This window comes from Papio anubis, chromosome 9 (assembly GCF_008728515.1).
Source record: "Papio anubis isolate 15944 chromosome 9, Panubis1.0, whole genome shotgun sequence".
NCBI classification, from domain to species: Eukaryota; Metazoa; Chordata; class Mammalia; order Primates; family Cercopithecidae; genus Papio; species Papio anubis.
This window is the reverse complement of record NC_044984.1, coordinates 34,266,663-34,289,708: the sequence shown is the minus strand read 5'-3', so window position 1 is coordinate 34,289,708 and position 23,046 is coordinate 34,266,663. Positions and strand designations below refer to the sequence as shown.

Here is a 23,046-nt window from a genome sequence, read left to right as displayed (position 1 = left end):
CAATTACCAAGTATACTTAGTATTTTGGAAATATATCTTTTCTCTGCCAAAATTGCTGAGTATAATCAAGATTAAGGGCAGCAACTCCCCAGTGTAATGCTGCTAATATCCTTTGTTTTTTATACTATCAATTGTTACTTCTCTTTGTCTCTCTATAGTATGTTATCTTTGTTTTACATTGTAAAGAAACCCTTAGGTATGAACTCCGGAGGCAGAGTGCCTAAATTTTCATTTTTGCTCCAGTATTTACAAATTATGTGACCTTAGCTCAAGTTCCCTAACGTGTCTGTGTCTCTGTTTCTTCATCTATAAAATGGGGATAATGATAACACTGACTTGTGGGGTTGTTGTGAGCTGATACATGTAGAATATTTAAAACAGCACATATTAAACACACTCAATAAATGTTAGCTAATAACATTTCTTATATATCTTGCAAGCTTTTACCTTTCCTTTGTTAAATGGGTAATACCTTCTTACCATTCCGCATTCCTCCTGCAGAGTTTGAGTCTTCCTCTTTTGTGTCCATCTCAGTGTATATCTGATGTTTCACCACATTATAACTGTCTATATTGCCTGCATCACACCACTCAGCTCCTTGAAGCAGGAACTGTCTTACTCATCTTTACATTCCTAATATCCATTTTCATACTTGCAATACTGTATATGGTTAATAAATATTTGTTGACAAAATAATAATAAGACCTGCAGATACCACAGGACCAACGTTAAAATTACTTAATTGAATTCAGATATTATATAATCTTCCCATAAAAGTTATTCTCACTACCAATTACTCTTACGGCTATCATATTAATATAAATTCTAGAACATCATTATAAATTTAGCTGCATATTAAGTCAGCCTTGAATAAACTATATAAAAAAGTTACAAAGGGCTAGCAAGCAACTCAATTTTTTAAAAAAGTTCAAATAGTAATGTTGATAATCTGGAGACAGTCTTTGGGATAGATTTGTTGATGTAATAAATTACTTAATATTAAAATTAAATGACAAATCAAGATTTTATTTATCGCACATTAAAACATTGTGCTATCTAAGTTAGAGAAATGATATCAATTAGTTTTTCTAAACTGTCTCCAACTCAACAAATTATTGCATTTTGCCTTATTTTGCTTGAATTGACTTTTAATCATAAAACGTTCACTTCTAAAAATTCTTGTACTGCTGTGACGGCACATGACAGCACCCACCATGTCTTCTCTGCTAGCACCAGAGGGACCAAGTTTCCTTTGTAGAGTTAGGGTTCTAAGACAAATTCCCTGTCTTGTACCCCAAAGTAATTTGTCTACCGGCACATTCTTAGTTTTTTTCAGACACTTCTGCTGTCTTCACACTCCATCATGGTCCACTGATTCATTGCCTCCTGCCTTTCTTGAATTGACCTCTACTTGTGGTTTTGGAATTCTTTTCTATGCAAATATTTATATTTGCCCAGGTTTCACTTGAATCCATATTTTGTTAATCTTTAAATTTGTTTTCCTCTACTTGGCAACTAAGAGGTTCTTCTAGATAACATTAGAAATCATTTAAATAGCTATAACATTAACATACAGAAATGAAATAATAGTGTAATTACAGATCTCTCAGTAGAGATGTGTGGTAGAAGGCTTTTAATAATAATACCTATACATTTACTGCTTACGTTTTGCATACACAGAAATTTTACACAAATGTCGACATTGTTGTATTCTGCAATTTATTAAGAAATATTTATTTCTGAGATGTCTTGATTATTCTTGTGCGTTCTTGTGCAAGAACTATCCTTAGTTCTTGTGCATTCTTTTTCACTGAGACACATGTTCTTGATAAGAAATGAGTCACCTTTCACAGTACCCTGATAACAAGGTGTTCTTTTAATAGAAAAACAGCAGTAGGTTAACCAAAGTAAACAGCTGAAAGAATAGGAACAAGGCACCATTCCATTGAGCTTTGTGGACTAAAGTAGAGATTTAGCTCATCTTATAATCTTACCTAGAAAAAAAAGAATATATTTAATGTTTTTCTTTGGGCATATAAATCATGTTTGGCTTCAAAAGAAGCTGGATTCTGGGAATTATACTGAAAAGGATTTGAAGCTTTTCATTGAGCTTGCTCTCAATATTGGTATCCTTCCAAATATAGTAATTTTGACAGTCAATTTGGCTCGGAAACATTCATTTCATAATAGGACAAAAGGTACTTTTCTCCTACTTAAAATCTTCTATTTTAAATAGAAAAAAAGATACAAAAAATAAAAGATTATAATTTAATTGAATGACCTTAAGCTTTCCACAAAATTTTTAATTTATTGGAAATGAATTTCATCATGTAAACAGAGGCCAAATCAGAAATTTGACTGAATGATCCTTAACTCTCATTAATATTCTAAAATCTGTGTATTATGTTTTATAATTTCAATCAAACATGTTATGGTGTTATAGTGCTCTTTTGTACTGTCATTTGTTTTAGTTTTCAGATGTGTTATATATCTCATGTATAATACGATAGGATCTTCAACATTAAGTCAAGAAACTTATATGATTACATATTTATTTATTTATTGTCTTGGGTCTAGTAACTCTATTTTATCTCTCTGCATTGCTTTCAGGTAACTGAATTAGCAGGCTACACTGCTCGAGTGTACAATATGTTTTGGGTCTTTGATGAAGTAAAAAGAGGCATTTATAAGAGAACTGCTGTCATTCAAGAGTCTGAAAGCCATAGCAAGAATGGAGCTAATGTAGAATTACCGCTCAGTGACACATTGGCAATTAAAGGTATTAAACTCAAGTGCTTTTGCATTTTCCTACATGTAAGTGTTTATCAACAGAACCAAAGTTTAAGAAGATAGCTTTTAGTAGTTACAAGGAACCAACATTTAAATAACCAACATTATTTAAACAGCAATCCCTAATATTAGTGCTGCAATTTGAGGGGTGGTGACTGATATTACCACAAAAACACAGTGTTATGCTACTTTTATTTAGGACACAAATTTCCAAATTATTTTTGGAAACTGAACATATGGCATAATGAATCATTTGCTTTTAAAATTCAACTAACAAATAGAATTCGATCTAATGTCATGTTGTTCTTCATAATACTGTTTCTAAACTTAAGTTTGGTTACATATTTTTTTAAATTGCATTATTCTCTGTCGTAATTCCCTTTTTTGCAGCACTGTGGTTTTTTTTCTATAGAAATGTTAATTTAGGGAAATAGAGTATTTGTCAAAATTAGGGCTGGGTTATTTCAGATTGTATAGCTTTGCTATTGTAATGATGTTGACATTCGATTATTATAAAATAATGTTTCTCAGAAAGATATTCCAAGTAGATGTGTCAATATGTACAAATTTGCATTACATTAAACCTTGCCTCAGGTCTGGATATCTATATTTACATTTGTTTCTATAATTTACTACTGTGAATTATCTTTATAATTGAAATTACCTGTTAGACTCCATTATAATTTAAGTTATTTAATCAGAAACCCATGATAATGTTTGTATCTTACACTTTTTCTTAATTACAGGAAAAGTTATCGATGTGGATCATGGAATTATTTGTGAAAATGTTCCCATAATTACACCAGCAGGAGAAGTGGTGGCTTCCAGGCTAAACTTCAAAGTAAGATGATATTCAAGAATCTTCTGATTGTTGCCATCACACTAATACAAACAACTCAGAATTCATGTACCTTATGTTAAATACTTGGAGGAGCATTTGGAAAGGGGAAATCAAGAAAGGTATGCACAGTGGCTCAATTACAGAAGCAGTTACCCCTCAGAAAGCAGAGAGAAAAGAGAAATTTGATTTCTACTGCTTTATTGCCAGGTCGAAAATCAAAATTATAGTGCACAAGGTAATTTTGGGGAACAATAGGAAATTTCATCAGAAATTTGTATCTGGAAATAAATTTTCATTTTTTGCCCTATAGAAATTACTTTTTAAAAAGCCTATACTGTAATATATTTACTAAAATATGAATAGATGTCATTAGCAAGTTTAATTTTGTCAATATACATTCTGTGACTTAAATTTTTAAAATAAATTACATGTACTAATGTACAATTATAATCAGAAGATCTATGGATTGGAATTTAGTTTTTAATTCTGTTGACAATAATTTCTTATTCTTGTGTACTGATTACAAAAACTAAAAAGTAAAAGTATCCAATAAACCTGAGTCTCTGACTTAAGGCATTATAAAATTCAAACACACATTTTGGGATTGAAGCACAAAATAATTTGCTGACAAGTATTAATGACTATAATATAGCAAGTTGAGCTAGGTTCAAACAAAGAAATGATTTGACTTGATAAAATAATTGCAAACATGACAAACATATGCTAATTAATGATTTTAGTATGGACTTTAGTCAAGGTTTAATTATTAAAGATGTATTTGCAAATGTTTTGGGTTACTGAGAGTTGAAAGGAGAGGATGAGTAGCATCGAACAGGGTAAAATCCTGTGTCAGTAAATTTAAAGAAATTGTATTTTAGCTGCAATTTGGTCAGACTTTATTTTTCCATGTATAGACCTATAGGGTGGTCTAATTACTAGGATCTGAACACAAGTACCAATTAGGTACTAATGGCATACATAGAGTATTTAACTATTTATTAATGGTTTCACAGTTTATAGTTTATGATTTTATAGAGAGGGTTTTTTTTTTGGTCAGGATAGGTTTTATAATATCAACTCTTGTTGCTCTATTTATTAAATAAATAGTGTACGTGTCTTGAGCTTTGCTTACTAACTACATTAGTGTGGGCATATCACACTCTTTCTGCAGAAAAATATAGAGAAGTTTCTTTTATATAAAATTAACTAAACTAAAAATACTCAATCTAGTGAAAGTATCTTAGAAGATTTGAAGTTGTACAAAGATATGTGTTAGTAAAGTACACTTTCTTCATAATTACTTATTTCTAACTCAGAGAATTATATTTAAATTCTCAGGTACCTAAAATATAATAGGAAGTTCTGTATCCTCTCCATAGATTGAAAAATAAGTTTCTAGAGGAAAGGATCTCATACCTTTGTTAGCCTTCAGGATTAAAAAATCATTTGCAGGCCAGGCATGGTGGCTCATGCCTGTAATCTCAGCACTTTGAGAGGCTGAGGTGGGCAGATCAGCTGAGGTCAGGAGTTCAAGACCAGCCTGGCCAACATGGTGAAACCCTGTCTCTGCTAAAAACACAAAAATTAGCCGGGCATTGTGGCAGGCACCTGCAATCCCAGCTACTCAGGAGTCTGAGGCACAAGAATCGCTTGAACCCAGGAAGCAGAAGTTGTAGTGAGCCAAGATCATGCCACTGTACTCCAGCCTGAGACAGAATAAGACTCAGTCTCAAAAAATAAATAAATATATATATGAATTTTTAAAAGTTTAAAAATTATTTGCAGAAGAAAAGTTAGTGAGTGTGAGACAAAAGAATTCTAAGCATCAGAGAACTTTATGCTGAGAAAATATTAATATTAATGTAGAAAGTCTCCAATTACCCCTCAAAATGTGTTAAATTTCTGAGAATTCCTAATAGAGAATGGCCTTATTAAAATATTTTGCCAATGTGCTTTTCATCATGGTATATATGTTTTTAAAAATTCATTTGGAAAATATTTACGCTTCTACAAAATTTAACTTTTCTCTAGTGGAAGCTTTTTCTCTAGTGGAAGAGCACAGGCAGATAACAAATTAATTTTTTCTAGCTTCTTCCTGAGATTTTCTTGGTATGCTAGCAATATAATACTCTTTCATCTTTGAGTTTCAGTATAATATATTCTACATTATTGATACTTGAATATTGGTGTCCATTCTAAACAAAGCTAGATCTACAGCCATCCTGTAAATTTCTGATATTTATTTTTTGGGTATCACTGATTATAAAATTTCGTTTGCTCTTGGTAGAAGTAAATATAAATTTTAAATGGTGTTTCTATTGCTTGTTCTTCACTATACCCTTTAAATAACGTAATAAGACAACTTCTTCATCCTATTATGTGGAATGGAAACTCATGAAATTTAACAGTTTAAATGTCAATAATAAGAGAAAATAAACGGAATCATCCAATAAATAATAAATAAATAACCTCTGTTTTATTTATGAATATTATATATATTATTCATATATACGTAATGTTCTATATGTGTGTGTTTTAATTCATCCCTAGACATGAGACTAAAATACAATCCTCTTTCTTTCCTCTATCCTTGGTTTGTTAAAGGTATTTCCTCCATCTGTGAATAAAGCAGAATTTGAATCATCTTCTCTCTCTGATTACGGGCTTTTGTGATTTTTGTAGCATTTCAGACGGCTGAAGTATAAAACTAAACAACCCAGCTGACTCCTTGGATAACTGTGATTTGTAGCTATTAACTGCAGTTAATTTTCAGTTGTATTTGAATTCAATGTAAATTTAATCCAATATTAATGTCAAAATATAATGTAATATATTTTTATTTAATTTTTTTTTTTTTTTTTTTTTTTAGAAACAGAGTCTCTCTCTGTCGCCCAGGCTGGAGTGCAGTGGCCTGATTTCGGCTCACTGCAAGCTCTGCCTCCCGGGTTCACGCCATTCTCCTGCCACAGCCTCCGGAATAGCTGGGACTACAGGCTCCTGCCACCACGCCCAGCTAATTTTTTGTATTTTTAGTAGAAACAGGTTTCACCCTGTTAGCCAGGATGGTCTCGATCTCTTGACCTCGTGATCCGCCCGCCTCGGCCTCCCAAAGTGCTGGGATTACAGGCGTGAGCCACTACATCCCACATTTTTATTTAAATTTTTATGATTTGTCTTATTTCTCAAGCAGTTGTTTTTCTCTATGTGTATGTGGTATCTGATAACAAATTATAATTTTGGAAAGCCAGTGCCCATTTCGAGAAGATTCATTTCCTTTGGAATTGAATTATGTAATGATGCTTTTAGCTTCAGAGAATAGTCAAAAGCCAAACTTTTTCTCAACCCTGAAATATTTTTCCTTGATCTCTTGCCCATTCTGGGTTATCATGTGTTTGAACATTTAAAAAAAATAATTCACTTTTAGGTGCTGCCAAAAGAAATCATTTTAAACTATTGCAGTTTGTAATTTTATTTCTTACTTTAGGTAGAAGAAGGAATGCATCTTTTGATAACTGGTCCCAATGGTTGTGGGAAAAGTTCTCTCTTCAGAATTCTAAGTGGGCTCTGGCCTGTGTATGAAGGAGTCCTCTATAAACCACCTCCTCAACATATGTTTTATATTCCACAAAGGTAAGTATATCTTTTTACATTACAAGAAACAATGTCCTTTTGCTCTTGAATTGTCTTGATTCCTCAAGCTCCTCAGTTTATATATCTTTAAGAATGTTTTTATTAAGAGAAGCTATTAAGGAAATAAAAATTCACTTAGCCCAACATATTTTATTACTGCTTTGATTGTAATACTCTCTAGGACAATAGCACTTCTTTTCATTTTCACGTCTGTCTAGATGGAATAAATACACAGAGACTGCAGATGTTAGTCTCAAGGAATAACAAGCAGGCTGTTCCAGAGAACGATTAGATTGCATGAGATGTCAGATTATCTCTTCTCACAGAAAAAAAATAACACCTGGATAAGTATACAGCTCTCTCCATCAAGCTGCATACATTCATATATTCTAAAATTGTTCATTTCTATTTGAGCCTCCATAAAATAGGCTTTACAATTATGCTATATGATTATTTAATGATTTATAACTTTCTTAAGTAAAATTTTTTTACTGTAAGAATGAGAATCATGTAAACATAGAAAAAGAACATTATTTCTTCAGAGCTCTTCAGCTGTCGTCTTCCCTGAGAACAATTAGAAAGGTCTAAAATTAAAAGTTATACACTGAGAATTTGGAATATTCATTGTGGATAAGAGAAGATGAAGTTTGAAGAACTTCCTCATGTTAATTGGACCCAGTAATTTTTCCATCTGTCATCATCCTGGTTACATAGACATTCCATAGAGCACTCCTACTATGTCAGAGGACTGTTTTGTGGAATCTAACAAGCACCTAGGCTGGAAGTATAGTACAAACACAAACATAAAAGTCACATCAAGTATGGTGCTCTCATATGTCTCTTTTGTCCCTGTGCCTTTGCCTGAATGTACTGTACAATCCTGTGTACTGGTCTAATTTTTAGACCAGACATAGTAGTTAGGCAGATGAGGTTTTGTGGACTTTTTTCTTTAAAGTAAGACCTATGGTGGTAGTAGGAAGCTGCCTGGAATATAGGAAAATGAAGAACTCCATTGGCTGAAAATGCTGGACATAAGCAATGACATAGATATTTGTATTTAACACAAAATAGATAACATCTTGTGACACCAGAAATATTGTCCCTTTCTGTCTATGCTTTCAATTCCTTTGGGAAACATTCTGATTCTGAAAGCTAAATTATACTGCCAAAAGTTTCTGTTTTAGACATTAATATGCTTGGCTGACTTTACTTTTTTATTTAGGTTAGAAGGCATAGAATTATGAAGAAAATTTTCTATTATATCATATAATTTGATTCTCTCGATGCAAGTAAAAGTACATAAATAAATTAGATATTTTTAGCTATAGTTGTTGTATATAACTTTGACCTGAACAGTATAAGACATTTTCAGAGAATACGAAAGTGAAGAAATTCTAGCCTTTGCTTGCAGAGATACTCGACCATGTTACTTTGCAACAAACATAAATTACTAGGAAACTTTTCCTTAATTAGGAAATTTACTGTTGCCTAAGCAAATAAATCAACTACAATCTAGTTAAGGAGAAAAATAACAATGAGAACTCTACTTTTTTTTTTTTTTTTTTTTTTTGAGACGGAGTCTCGCTCTGTCGCCCAGGCTGGAGTGCAGTGGCCGGATCTCAGCTCACTGCAAGCTCCGCCTCCCGGGTTCAGGCCATTCTCCTGCCTCAGCCTCCCGAGTAGCTGGGACTACAGGCGCCCGCCACCTCGCCCGGCTAGTTTTTTTTTTTGTATTTTGTAGTAGAGACGGGGTTTCACCGTGTTAGCCAGGATGGTCTCGATCTCCTGACCTCGTGATCCGCCCGTCTCGGCCTCCCAAAGTGCTGGGATTACAGGCTTGAGCCACCGCGCCCGGCCGAGAACTCTACTTTTAAGGCTAAAATGTATTTTAATAATTACAGTTAAAAGTCATTTACCTTGATTCTATGGCTTTTAGAAACATGAACATTTGGGTATATGTTGAAAGTTTTATGGGACCATTATCCTTGCAAAAACCATACAATTTATTTAAATGCATATGTAAACTGAGAATCTAAATGTAGTCTTTGTTTCTTACATTCTAAAAGCTGCTGATTTTTTCAAGTAAATTTTAAAAATAATCTTACATATGTTTATGGTGTAAAAGAAAGCTGCTATGCAATGTATTTCAAAATATTTGTTGGTAGGTAACTGCCTTCTGATATTCTCATTAGTAAATATTATAATCTGGCTGGGTGCAGTGGCTCACGCCTGTAATCCTAGCACTTTGGGAGGCCGAGGTGGGTGGATCACCTGAGGTCAGGAGTGCAAGACCAGCCTGACCAACATGGAGAAACCCCGTCTCTACTAAGAACACAAAATTATCCGGGCATGGTGGCACATGTCTGTAATCCCAGCTACTTGGGAGGCTGAGGCAGAAGAATCATTTGAATCCAGGAGGTGGAGGTTGCAGTGAGCTGAGATCACGCCATTGCACTCCAGCCTGGGCAATAAGAGTGAAACTCCACCATACACACACACACACACACACACACACACACACACACACACACACACATATATAAATATAAATATATTTGTATACAAATATTTATATATTAAAATATATATTATATATTTATATATAATCTAACTTATTGCATTAATTCATAATAATTGAATATAAGTTAACTACTAGTTTAGCAGCAAAAAAATAAAATTTCAATATAGAATTGAGACTTATGTATGTCATAAAACTTTCCTTTACAATAATCCTCCTGTATTCACTTTTTGTGATTGAAAGACTTCTGGGTAGAGGATGAATCTCTTTATAGATTGATCAGAATGTATGTTAATTGTTACTTCCATGGAAGAAAAATAGAGTATATTTTGTAAAAGTAGATTTATAATGATGTCATGTAGTGCACAGAAGAAAGAAGTGAACCACTAAGGAAAAGTTCTAATTAACTATATTAGGCAATTTATTTTTTTAACCAAATCTTCACAAAGAATGCTGCTATAGCTCAGTTCATAAGCTTGGAAACCTGAATTCCTAAGAAATTATAAAACCACCTCAATGTTTTCTCAGCTAGTGTTATGTAGTATTTTAGCAGTGTTAATAATGAGAACCAGATAAAAGAAAATCTTGGCTTTCGTTGAAAAATACACACACACAAAAACGTTGGCAGATAAATTAGTTTCAAAACAGCTTCCCCTTATCCTATCTTTATTAATGATGACATATGATCATTAGTGGAGCATCAGATACATTTTTGGAAAGAAATGTTTCATCAAAATATAGATTAACCATTCTAAATCTATGGAATGGTGTATGTTAAAATGCTTAGTATTTCTCAGCTAATACTTTAAATGAGTATTCTGGAAATTTTAGGCTGTTTGAGTTTCTGAGCCATGTGAATGTACTCCTTAAGGTGATGACTGAAACCCATTGCTCTCTCCTATATTAGCCATACCTGACCTCAGGAAAAGTCTTTCATTTGGACATAGATCCTGAATTTCTTCTGTCAATTCTTGTTGCAGTTTATCTGTCTTCCCAATCCCTAAGGAGAGATTTGCGATCCCCTGCTCTCACTTTCACAAATCCACTAATTTATGGTCTATTTGTTACTTCCTAATCCCCTGGTAAGTTTCTGTCTTCATCCATGACAGCCCTAAACCTACCCTTTTATTTGTTTATTTTGTTCACCTGCTAACAAAATTTTATAGTATGCTAACAATCACCAAAATAATAAATTGGAATATTTAGTGGGAGTTGGGAGTAGAGAGAGAGTGGGAGAGAAGCAACAGAGGAAGGGAGGGAAGGAAGAAAGTTAGATGATAATAGATATTTGCTGACAAAATATATTTTGCTCAGAGCAAAATCTTGCTTTCTTTTGTACTAGTTTTTAAAAATAATACTCCAGAAGATAATTTGGATACATCACATTACAGTCGGGCCTCTGTATCTGCAGCTTCCACATCCTTGGATTCAACCCACCATGAATAAAAAATATTTTTAAAATAAACACTAAAAACAACAACATAACAATAAAAAATCATACAAACAGAAAACCAATGCATAGTATTTGTATTGTCGTAGGTATTACAAGTAATCTAAATATGATTTAAAGTATATAAGGGGATGTGTGTAGGTTATGTGCAAATACTATGGCCATTTTATATAAAGGCATCTGTGGATTTTGGTGTTTTCTGGGGTCCTGGAAACAGTTCCACCATGGGCACCAACCTATCATGTAATTCTAACACTTATGCTCTTACTACCTACCCTTCCTTGGCAGAAATATCTTGAAAAAGAAATTTTAATCATAATTCTTACTATTCAGACTTATTATACAGGCCCAAATACTAAGGCCCACAAGATCTGAAATAGATTCAGGCTTCCCATAATGGTGTACAAAAAGGTAACGTATACACTTCTGCCCATCCATGACTTTGGAGTCTGAGAAGCAAAAGGTTAGGAAAGTGAAAGAAGGATTATAAGTATAGAATTAAATCTGATCAAATTTTTTTAAAAGAAAGAAAAAGAAAAAAGGGGGAGAAATAGCTGGGGTATTGTGCTTCATGTCAGAGAAATACAATTTTTTTCATTTAGTCTTTTTAGGATAGACAATAATTAGGATATAGTCTCATTATGATGTTCATGTATCATTTAGTTATAAATAAAAACATTCAACTAACTGAAATAAAAACCAGAAATAAGTGCCTCAAGAAAGGCAAGAAATGCTATGGATGTTCAAAATGAGGAAAAAATAGAACAGTGTGTCAATTTGACCTGAGTTTTGAAAGTAACTCAGGATTTGAACAGTTGCCATGGATTGCATCAGTTTCTCAAATTTCTAAATAGGTAAGAAATACCACAGATTCAAGTAAGCAGAAGTTTTTGGTTTTTTTGGACACTTTTGGATAGCATACTGTTCTTTCCCACTCTCCTCTAACACATGATGCTGAGAAAAGAAAGCATTTATTAGACTCATCCCCACTAATAAGAAGTCGTCAGTACATACTGGAAATAATAGTGCTCATCCTCTCGGTCCTTACTCATTGCTGCGCAGTTTCTTTTAGCTGAAGTTCTTTGATTTAATTTTTTAAGTTTTTTTTAGTACTTTGGATGTTTGCCATTTTCCCAGTCTCTCGCTAAGGAGCTCAATCTGCTCTCTAGAAGTAAGTGACACAATTTTATATGTTAAATTGCTTCTGAAAAAGCATAATAAAAGATGACGGTAGCTTTTGCGTCCTCAACACTCATTATTTTTTGTTTCCTTTTTACAGAAGATGTTCTGAAATTATGAGTAACATTTTACTTATCAGCTCAATATGCGTTTACTTCTAGCTATTAACTACTACTTCATTCCCAGGGTTGTATGCTCAAGTACCATGTTACTTTATCTCCTTGATTATATATAAATACTACTTAATAAATAAAGTTATGAATCACATTTTAAAGTTTTATGCAACATAAAAACATTTTATGCAACATAAAAGTCTTAAATTTGATTGTAAGCAGGAATGGTAATATCACTAATTAGATTGTATAGGAAATTAAATATAGATAATAACTTTATTTCTATCTTGTTATGCATGAATAATACATATTAATTATTTTCTGCATAAGTTATGCTAAATAGAGTATTTTTAAGTAATTAAATTGAATTTCAAAGGGATTATAGACTTTACTTAGCATTATATGGAATTTCAGAGCCAGAGTTAGACTATACCAAGTCTTTGAATACAAATCTTCTGTACTCACTGCCTATCATTTTCAGATTAATAAGATTATCTTATTTAAGCATCTTCTTATGATGAAAAAAACCCTACTGCTTTTTATCTTAAATATTTTCTCAGATAATCATAATAAAGTCTCTATTACTTTCCCAATTTTCTGAGGAATAACAAAATATCTTTATTTATAATTTGTCTTCACTTTTCAAAAATGTCTGTATTCTTAACCGTTTTCTTTTTTCTTTTTCTTTTTTTGAGACAGAGCGTCACTCTGTCACCCAGGCTGGAGTGCAGTGGCGCAATCTCAGCTCACTGCAGCCTCCACCTCCTGGGTTCACCATGGTACCACCATGCACGGCTAATTTTTTATTATTTGTACTGACAGGGTATTCCTATGTTGCCAGGCCTAATTTTGAACTCCTGGTCTCAAGTGATCATCCCACCTCAGCTTCCCAAGTAGCTGGGATTACAGGCACCCACCACCAAACCCAGATAATTTTTGTGTTTTTAGTAGAGTCGGGGTTTCACCGTGTTGGCCAGGCTGTTCTTGAACTCCTGGCCTCAAGTGATCCACCCGCGTTGGCCTCCCAAAGTGCTGGGATTAAACGCATGAGCCACTGTACCTGGCCATTGTATTCTTCAACTGTTTTTCTAAGGAAGAAGAGCTATGACATGAAATCTCAGCCTTTACAAGTACTAGTATATTTATGTTTTCTTTGATATCTTTATTTGATATCCATATTTTCTTTGATGGCATTGCCGCTTCTTCCCTTTAATGATATAGTGTGTGTGGTTTAAAAATTACGTGAATTAAAATTGATTTTATCTTGAGGATGTTGTGACCTCTTGAGATAACTGATGGGTCCTCGGCATCTTGAACCAGGATTGAGCGTCTCTAGGGCATTGTTATTTTTTATAATTAACAATGTGTCAAACAATTAGTGTGTGCTAGTCACAGTTCTACATATATTATGTAAGTTTCTTATTTTTCTATATGACAACCTATAAAGTTGGTATTAGTTCCCTATTTTGTGAGAAAAAGAGGTTTAAGTCCTCCAGTGGATAAATCCTGGAGCTAGAATATGAACTCAGGTGTGTCTTACCCTAAAGTCATTTTGCCTTATTGGTATCAACAGGGGCATGTGTATGAAAAATTACTATTCTTTATCCTGACCTTGCAAGTATTGCCAGCTAACGTTGTTTTCTTGGTGTGCTGATCTGTACTAATATCAAACTGTGGTTTGGAGGCAGAGGTCTTCACAATCCTGGATGTACAGGGCAATTAAGTCAATTTTAACATACATTTTAGCATATGTTAAGGTGAAAGAAGCCATCATTCAGATATGTTAAGGTGAAAGAAGCTATATTCTCATATGAAAGTGAAATTTTAAAAAATGTAATGGTGTTCAATTCATTTTCAAATTGAATTATATTCTCTACTCTTTCCTATTCTTCTAAAATTCATTTCTCTATAAATATTTAAAGAATTTTTCAAAAATAGTCCCTTAATTTTAAATTAGGATTCTTGTTGAGATATAAAACAAGCAAACCTTAATTTTCAGGATGCATTATGGCATAAAAAAATAGTGACTTACCCTTTACGTCATCAAAAAGAGATTGTTTCTTGCAACAGAGTGAAGACTGTGTTTTGTTTCAGGAAGTTCTGCAGAAAGGGCTTGATACATTGACACAACTGTCCTGTGCACTAAGAAGTACTTGCACCAAATAAGCCTTTTGGATATTTTAAAATATGAAGTTCTGGGTTGGGCCTGGTGGCTCATGCCTGTAATCCCAGCCCTTTGAGAGGCTGAGGTTGGATAATCACTTGAGGCCAGGAGTTCAGATTAGCCCTGGCAACATAGGGGGACCCTGTCAATACAAACAATAAAAAACTAGCCGGGCATGGTGGTACTTGCCTATAGTCTCAGCAACTTAAGAGGCTGAGGTGGGAGGATTGCTTGAGTCTGGGAAGTTGAGGCTGCAGTGAGCCATGACTGTACCACTGCACTCTGGCCTGGGCAATAGAGTGAGATGCTATCTCAAAAGAATAAACATAAAAATAAGCCAAAAAAATAAAAACTATGACGTTCCATTTTCTATTGTTTCTATATGAATGACTTCCAAATCCAAGATTTCTTCTTTGTAGGGATCAGGGAACTCTATGTTATATATCAACATTGTTTAACCCACACATATAAAACCAGATGATGACTATTAACTAGAAAGCACATGAGATCAGGTCAGAAGAACTGATTTGCCTCTTTTCTCTATGGAGGAAAGAAAGGGTGCTGGTAAAGTATTCTCAGTAAGATCCTTGCTTTTTTTCTTTTTATCCAAGATCTCAGATTTTAAAAATGAGGATGTGGTCTGGAAAAGGATCTAAGCAAGAATCTGGGGAATGCTATTTTAAATATCTTAATCTCATTTTTCCTATAGGTCTCTAGCTTTTGGACCTGTAGATTCCTGATGAATATCTAGCTGCCAAAAGGCAAACAGGGTGCACCTCTTGAGGACAAGGAGTGTGTTTATTTAAGAAAGAGGCAGGTTAGCAGACCACTGGCTGAGTGGAATATGGGTCTATAAAAGCCACTGGAATAAAGGAGGAATGTGATGTGGCTTAATCCAGAGCTTCTCACAGAACTCTATACCTATGTACTGTGCCAATGTATATGTAGGTTACATATCCATTGTCCTGCTGCCCTCAAAGCAAAGAAATCTGGTTTGGGGAATAGGGGTTGTACTGGAACAGACTTTGCCCATGTTGAGTCACTGTTGAACAAACTTTTATAGATTAAATGCTAGAAAAGGCATCCACATGTCTCTGTATAGCACTGGCAGGATCCTAGTAAATATATCGTAATTGTGCAATAAATATCTGATAAGTGATTGAATGAATGAATGAACGTCTCCATAGATTTGGTTTCTACTGCCAAGTCAGTCTGGTACCTTACACTAATTATGAGCAATCTATTTATTTTGCTGCTTGCAGTAGGTATGTTGCAAAATCCTCTTTATGATGAGGATAAATATCTGTCATTTAACATGTCCTTTTTTAGAAAATTATTTTCACCACAAGGAAGGCTTAGTAGCATTGCTGTAGCAAATTGACTTCTATTCCTTACTTTCTGACTGTTAGACTTACAGCCAGGTAACCTTTGTATAAATAACTTTGGGCAGTCAGTTGACAGAAATATAGCTTGTACATTTTAGTTCCTCCTGTGTAGTAGTTGGTACAGTTCAGTTTTTTAAAATCTTTTAATAAATGTAAACACAAATTTCCATAGCTTTCTATTGCTGGGAAAAATGCTAAAGATACATCTTAAAATCTTTAACTTTCTGAGGGCTCATTTATAAAACTAATAATGAAAACAACTCCCTTCTCACTCAAAAGTTTTTCTCATTTTATGAGTATTATTACATTAAACCATATGGAACTGCAATTTTTATAGGTCAAATATCAGCAATTTAAATGATAATCTGATATAATGATAAATACTCTTAAAGTTGACTTTTAGAGAATTTGCATTTTTAACAGCTTAGCAATACTTTAATAATCCTTCCACTAATTTTATTTATTTATTTATTTATTTATTTATTGAGACAGTGTATCAATCTATCACCCAGGTTGGAGTGCAGTGGCACAATCTTGGCTCATCGCAACCTCTGTCCTCAGGGTTCAAGAGATTTTCGTGCCTCAGCCTCCCAAGTAGCTGGAATTACAGGTGTGTGCCACCCACCACACCTGGCTAATTTTTGTATTTTTAGTAGAGACGGGTTTCACCATGTTGAGCAGGCTGGTTTCAAATTCCTGACCTCAGGTGATTCACCCACCTTGGCCTCCCAAAGTACTGGGATTACAGGCATGAGACACTGCACCTGGCCTAATATTATTTTTTTTACTTGGAAATAAACCTTTTCCCTGCTCTTAAGAGGCTATTCTCATCTCTATTTTGGAACCTAGAAATATCTTATCCAAAAGATATAATTTAAGTAATAGTAAATGTCTATTTTCACTTGACTATTTCTTATTATCACATTTTTTTAAAGAATATTATAAATGACCCAAATCTAGTTCTTTCTATGCATGAAAAAACCTGATGCCATGATTGGCTCCAGCATGTATAGTTATACGAATTATTGTTAGCTAAATTTTATGCCTTTCAGATTGCTAACTTCTTATTGCTATGACAACACAGCAGTACTTAGTGGTACATTATTCTTAAACTTAACACATCTCATGCCTTAAATACAGTTAACATTGTTGAAAAATTTTTATCACTATTGTTCCAATTAAATTTTATATTATTATTTTAAGAATTTTGTTTCCTCTGTATATAGACCTTTCATGTTACACTTTCCTCCTCTGGATTTGAGTTGGTCTTTTGCTCTCAACTTAAGAAATATTTAGAATTTTGTGTCATTCAGAGGCTCCAAGCACAAAGATATAACTAACATTTCTCAATGCTTTCCCCTTCTTTGTAGCTTTGTCTTAGAGAATAATAAAAAAGTAACTCTAACAAACATCAACACATTTTACCAAAAAAGTCATCACTGTCAGATTACTTAAATGTTAATGCAGAAAAGTGGGAATATAATGCAAAGTATAAAAGTACCTTGAGACATTAGTAACACAACTATAAAAAAACCATAATCATGGGGAATGAATTTTATCTCAAATAATTTTACTATTGTAATTGAATTTTAACTCTGTATACATTTGAAAGAATTTTAGATTCCCAAGAAAAAACAATTATTATAATTGTTTAAATAAGGATTATTTGTTAAATGATCTTTGACACCTATGGATTTATTCTGCTTTCTTTTCCATAACATGTAGAGATGATTCTGGGTTTTACTTATAGAAAGTAAATTAAAAATAGTCAATGTTTCTTTTTTGAAAGCTACTAATTAGGAGCAATCTGACCATTTCTTCTGTTGCTTATGTTAGATATGTTGCATGATCTCCTTTTTAATGAGCCAGAGCCAGTGAGCCAGTAACATTGTGATGTGGTAATTGATCTACCTGAAATATTTAGAAGATTACCTGAATAGGTCTATATATCTAGAAAGGAAAGTTTAGTAAAGGGCACTTTGAGTGCTTATCTATTATGTATAACTTTGGTAGGACTACAGAAACGAACTGACTCAAAATGTTAAATTCTAGACCTTTGAGCTGGAAAGAGAATCACATGCAAATTAATTATATAAACATTGGATATAGGGTCCTCCATTTCCTTGTGTTTTCAAATTGAGTAAATGTCATCCGAATTTTTTTGACAGTCTCCCCAGAGAATTCAGTGGTGGCTTAAACATTATAATAATATTTTAAAATCATTATATTAATAATACCCTAAGTGTCATTAGTTGCTATGTACATCAAACATATATAGAATGTATTATTTTCACCGTTTCACATGATCATAAAACAATAATTGACAGAAAATTGAAATGTAATAAAACAATATTTGATGAGTCCTCCATAAATATATAAGCTTATGAATATTTTTATATATATTCATCAACATTCTCATTCACATCAGTTTTCAAAGTGAGCAATTTTTATAATTTGCTACATTATTTAAATAACAATAGCTCAGATAGGGCCGGGCGCAGTGGCTCACGCCTATAATCCCAGCACTTTGGGAGGCCAAGGCGGGCAGAATACGAGGTCAGGAGATCAAGACCATCCTGGCTAACATGGTGAAACCCTGTCTCTACCAAAAATACAGAAAATTAGCCGGACGTGGTGAAGGGTGCCTATAGTCCCAGTTACTCGGGAGGCTGAGGCAGGAGAAAGGAGTGAACCCGGGAGGCGGAGCTTGCAGTGAGCCGAGATTGTGCCACTGCACTCCAGCCTGGGCCACAGAGCGAGACTCTGTCTCAGAAAAAAAAAAAAAAAAAAAAAAAAACTCAGATAACAAATAATGTGGGCACATTTGCAGTTCTTTTAGCATCATATTATGACTTGGCATTTTATTGAAATCTTGTCCTGATTACATTTTTTTAAAAGGTAGCTAAATTTTTTTTCTTTTTTTTTGTTTTGGTTTGATTTTTTTAATTACAGGAGTATATATTTAAGATATTATTAGGCTTTTATAAATTCAATAAGAAATTAAGCATTGCAAAACCATAATTTAATTATTTTGCTTTGCCTTATAATTAAAATCCCTTATGAGAAAAATGTCCATATCTGTTCATTAAAGAAAACTGTCTGGCCGGGCGCGGTGGCTCAAGCCTGTAATCCCAGCACTTTGGGAGGCCGAGACGGGTGGATCATGAGGTCAGGAGATCGAGACCATCCTGGCTAACACGGTGAAACCCCCTCTCTACTAAAAAATACAAAAAACTTAGCCGGGCGAGGTGGCGGGCACCTGTAGTCCCAGCTACTCGGGAGGCTGAGGCAGGAGAATGGCATAAACCCGGGAGGCGGAGCTTGCAGTGAGCCGAGATCTGGCCACTGCACTTCAGCCTGGGTGACAGAGCAAGACTCCGTCTCAAAAAAAAAAAAAAAAAAAAAGAAAACTGTCTGATTTCAAAAGGCCCTAGGAAATTAAAAATAGTATTAAACTAAACTTTTGAAGAAATTACACAGTTTTGCTTCTCCAAATTCCTGTTACAAAGAAAACACTTGGCATCCTGGAACATTTTGATACTTTTGAGGCCCCATAAATTGCTCCAGTAAACTATTAATACATGGTGTTCCAAGCAGTTTTTAAAAAATGCTTCTAGGTGAACGAGGTATTCTCATGAGTACTTAACAGAATATAATCTAAAATCTACATATCTAGGTACTTAATTCTTAATCATGTCAAGAACAATAAAAATTTACTATGGAATAAAAACCACCAGTATCTTGTCTGGCTTAATAGAAATCTTTTTTATTCATTCTTTTTTAAGATGTTACATTTTCGCCTAAGTAGAGAACATAAGCATAAGTAGAAATGAACTTATTTGTCTTCATAATGCCATTTATTGAGTGCCTACTATGTGCCTGTACTATAATAAGTGATCTGAGTACATTGCTTCACTTAGCTTCATAAAAACCCACTCCTTCATTTAGTCCTCATAACAAATGAAATTATTAAAATAAGTTGTTTTACAAATGAGGTACTAGTTTGGAATTTGGGTGATATTACAATGAATCCCCAGAATCATTTCTCCAAAACCAGTTATCACAATCATGATTCTATAGTGCTTGCTTTTTCTGAAATATAGATATAAAACCGAATTTCATTGTCAAATATGCCAATTAATCAAATTTTCTGGTAGAATCCTATAGAAACGCATGTGAAATGAATGCACTGATGTATTTTTATCACTGTGGTCTCAGTTGTGTATTGTGTCATGGCTACTCTTGGGACCTAATAACGTAGGGGTTTTATGCTACAGGAGGAGAATATCTGTGCTACTGATTCATATTAAGTTGGAGCTGATGTCACCTTGGAAGGCAACAAAAGAACTCTCCCCTGAGATTCTATGTATTTCTCCCTCTGAGTAGACTCAGAGTACCTAATTAAAACTGTTCAGTGGCTCTAATGACTAATTTCTATTTTATGCTATTATTATATGATATTAATTTAAGATAATGTCATATTATATGAGTGCTTAAGACAATCTACCCAAACAAATAACTATGTATCCTATTTTTTAAATAAAGTTAGACTGGAGAGGAAAAAATAAAGAATAGGGCAGGAGGGAAAGCCTTGGAGAGAGATATGATGCAAGAAATGTGACCAGAAATGGTATAGCCACTTTGGAAAAACAGTCTGGCAATTTCTCTAAAAATTATATGCTTCAGTATTTTCATTCATTGGCATATATCCATCATTCGTAACACAAAAAAGTGAAAACAACTGAAATATCCCTCACCCAATGAGTGGATTATTCAAATATGGCCTACAGTGAAATATTATTCAGCTAAAAAAAAGGAACCGTTACATGCTACAGCATGGATGAACCTGAAAACATTAAACTAATGGAAAAAAGGCAGTCACAAGGGACTGCATATTGTATGGTTCCATATATTTGAGATGTCCACAACAGGCAAATCCATGGAGACAGAAAATAGATTAATGGTTGCCAGGGGTTGAGAGGAAGGAGGAATAGGTAATGTCTGCTATTGGGTATGGGGTTTTTTTCTGGAGTGAAGAAAATGATCTGGAATCAGTGGTGATGTTTACATAACCTTGCGAATACACTAAAAACCACTGAATTGTATGCTTTCAAAGGGTGAATTGTATGATATGTGAACTATATCTCAATTTAAAAACAAGATCAGGCCAGGCGCAATAGCTCACGCCTGTAATCTCAGCACTTTGGAAGGCTGGGGCGGGCGGATCACGAGGTCAGGAGATCAAGACCATCCTGGCTAACATGGTGGAAACCCCGTCTCTACTAAAAATACAAAAAATTAGCTGGGCATGGTGGCAGGCGCCTGTAGTCCCAGCTACTCGGGAGGCTGAGGCAGGAGAATAGCGTGAACCCCGGAGGCAGAGCTTGCAGTGAGCCAAGATTGGGCCACTGCACTCCAGCCTGGGTGACAGAGTGAAACTCTGTCTCCAAAAAAAAAGACCAGAGATTCCTTATATTTGTAATTATTTCATTGCAAAATCTTCTTATATGAACATACACATGTACGAGTAAAATACAAACATTTTGAATTCAAATAATAATTAAATATATTATAAAATAAGCTTGTGCTGTCTATCCTTCAATCTAATGGCTTGTGTACCATAGGAAAATAGGTAGATATTGTGTACCGTGAGAAAATAGGTAGATAATTCGTCCATAAAACACATTTTGTATTTTAAAATCTCTCCTTCTCTTTCTCTGTCCAGGCACACACACACAATATACACCTTATATTTTTTAATCAATTTGCAGTAATCATAAATCTTTACCCCTAACTAATTTAGGGTATGTTTTCAAAGAATAGGGATATTCTCTTAGGTAACTACAGTATACTTATCAAATTAAGGAAATTTGACATTGATATAATATTAATATCTAAAGTACAGTCCATATTCAAATTTTGGCAATTGTCATAACACTGTACTTTAGAGCAACTTGTTTTTCCCAATGCATTGTCTTGTACTGCATGTAGTTGCCATGTCTATTTATTACAGTTTGTTTTATTCAGAAGAATTTCTCGGCATTTCTTTATTTTTTATGACATTGATATTTTTAAAGAGTGCAAGACTACTGCATTTTTTTTTTTAAGAGAATACCTCAATTTAGGTTTGTCTGATAGTTTCTGCATGATGTGATTCAGGTTATGAACTTTTTACAGAAATACTACTTGTATTAGTTTCTAAGGGCTACAAATTACCGAACACTTGCTGGTTTCAACAACAGAAATTTATTTTCTCACATTTCTGAATACCAGAAGTCAAAGTATTGGCAATCCACACCCTCTGAAGTCTCTTGGAAAGAATTATTTCCTGCCTCTTTTCCAGCTTCTGGTGGTGCCAAGCATTCCTTGGTTTGTGGCACCATAACTTCCATCTCTGTCTCCATGTGGCTTTCTTTTCTTTCCTGGGTTTCTTCTCATTTGATAAGGGCATTTATTGGATTTAGGGCTCATCTGGTTAATCCAGGATGATCTTGTCTCAAGAACTTTAATTAATTCTGCAAAGACTCTGTTTCTAAATAAGGTTTCATTTACAGATATGGGGGGGGGGATCTGGATTAAGATGGATCTTTTTGGGTCCACAATTGAATTTATTGCATTGCTGAAATGATGTGTGCTTCACAAAGGATAATATTAGAATGTTCCAGATGTAGATAGGACTAGAATTTTTTTATTAAAAATCATAAATTCATACTGATACTCAAATTCAAATTAAATAGTAGAGTTTTTCTCTTGCCTTCCCACATAGTATGTTTGTGTCTTTCTTCTTCCACAGTGAGAACCCTTGCTCCTAACATTACCAAACCATTTATTTACTTAACCAATCCTACAATATACATAAAATGGTTTCAGAATTGCTACCCCTATATCATTACCAAAAATAAATTTGCAAGTAAGCTTCAAGATTTCCACATGATTCTTTCTGTCCTTGACTGAAATTATGTAGCCAAGTTCAAAA

At 33.9% G+C, this 23,046-nt stretch overlaps 1 protein-coding gene across 1 annotated transcript in view; it reads left to right on the top strand.

Moving 5' to 3' along the window:
* The window catches only part of ABCD2 (ATP binding cassette subfamily D member 2), a 67,422-nt gene that overhangs the window by 12,762 nt on the left and 31,614 nt on the right, over positions 1-23,046 (top strand). The window contains exons 4-6 of the mRNA XM_003906202.4: positions 2,611-2,779; positions 3,537-3,631; positions 7,116-7,261. Coding sequence (XP_003906251.1) covers positions 2,611-2,779; positions 3,537-3,631; positions 7,116-7,261 — 410 coding nt within the window. The remainder of the gene's footprint in view (positions 1-2,610; positions 2,780-3,536; positions 3,632-7,115; positions 7,262-23,046) is intronic.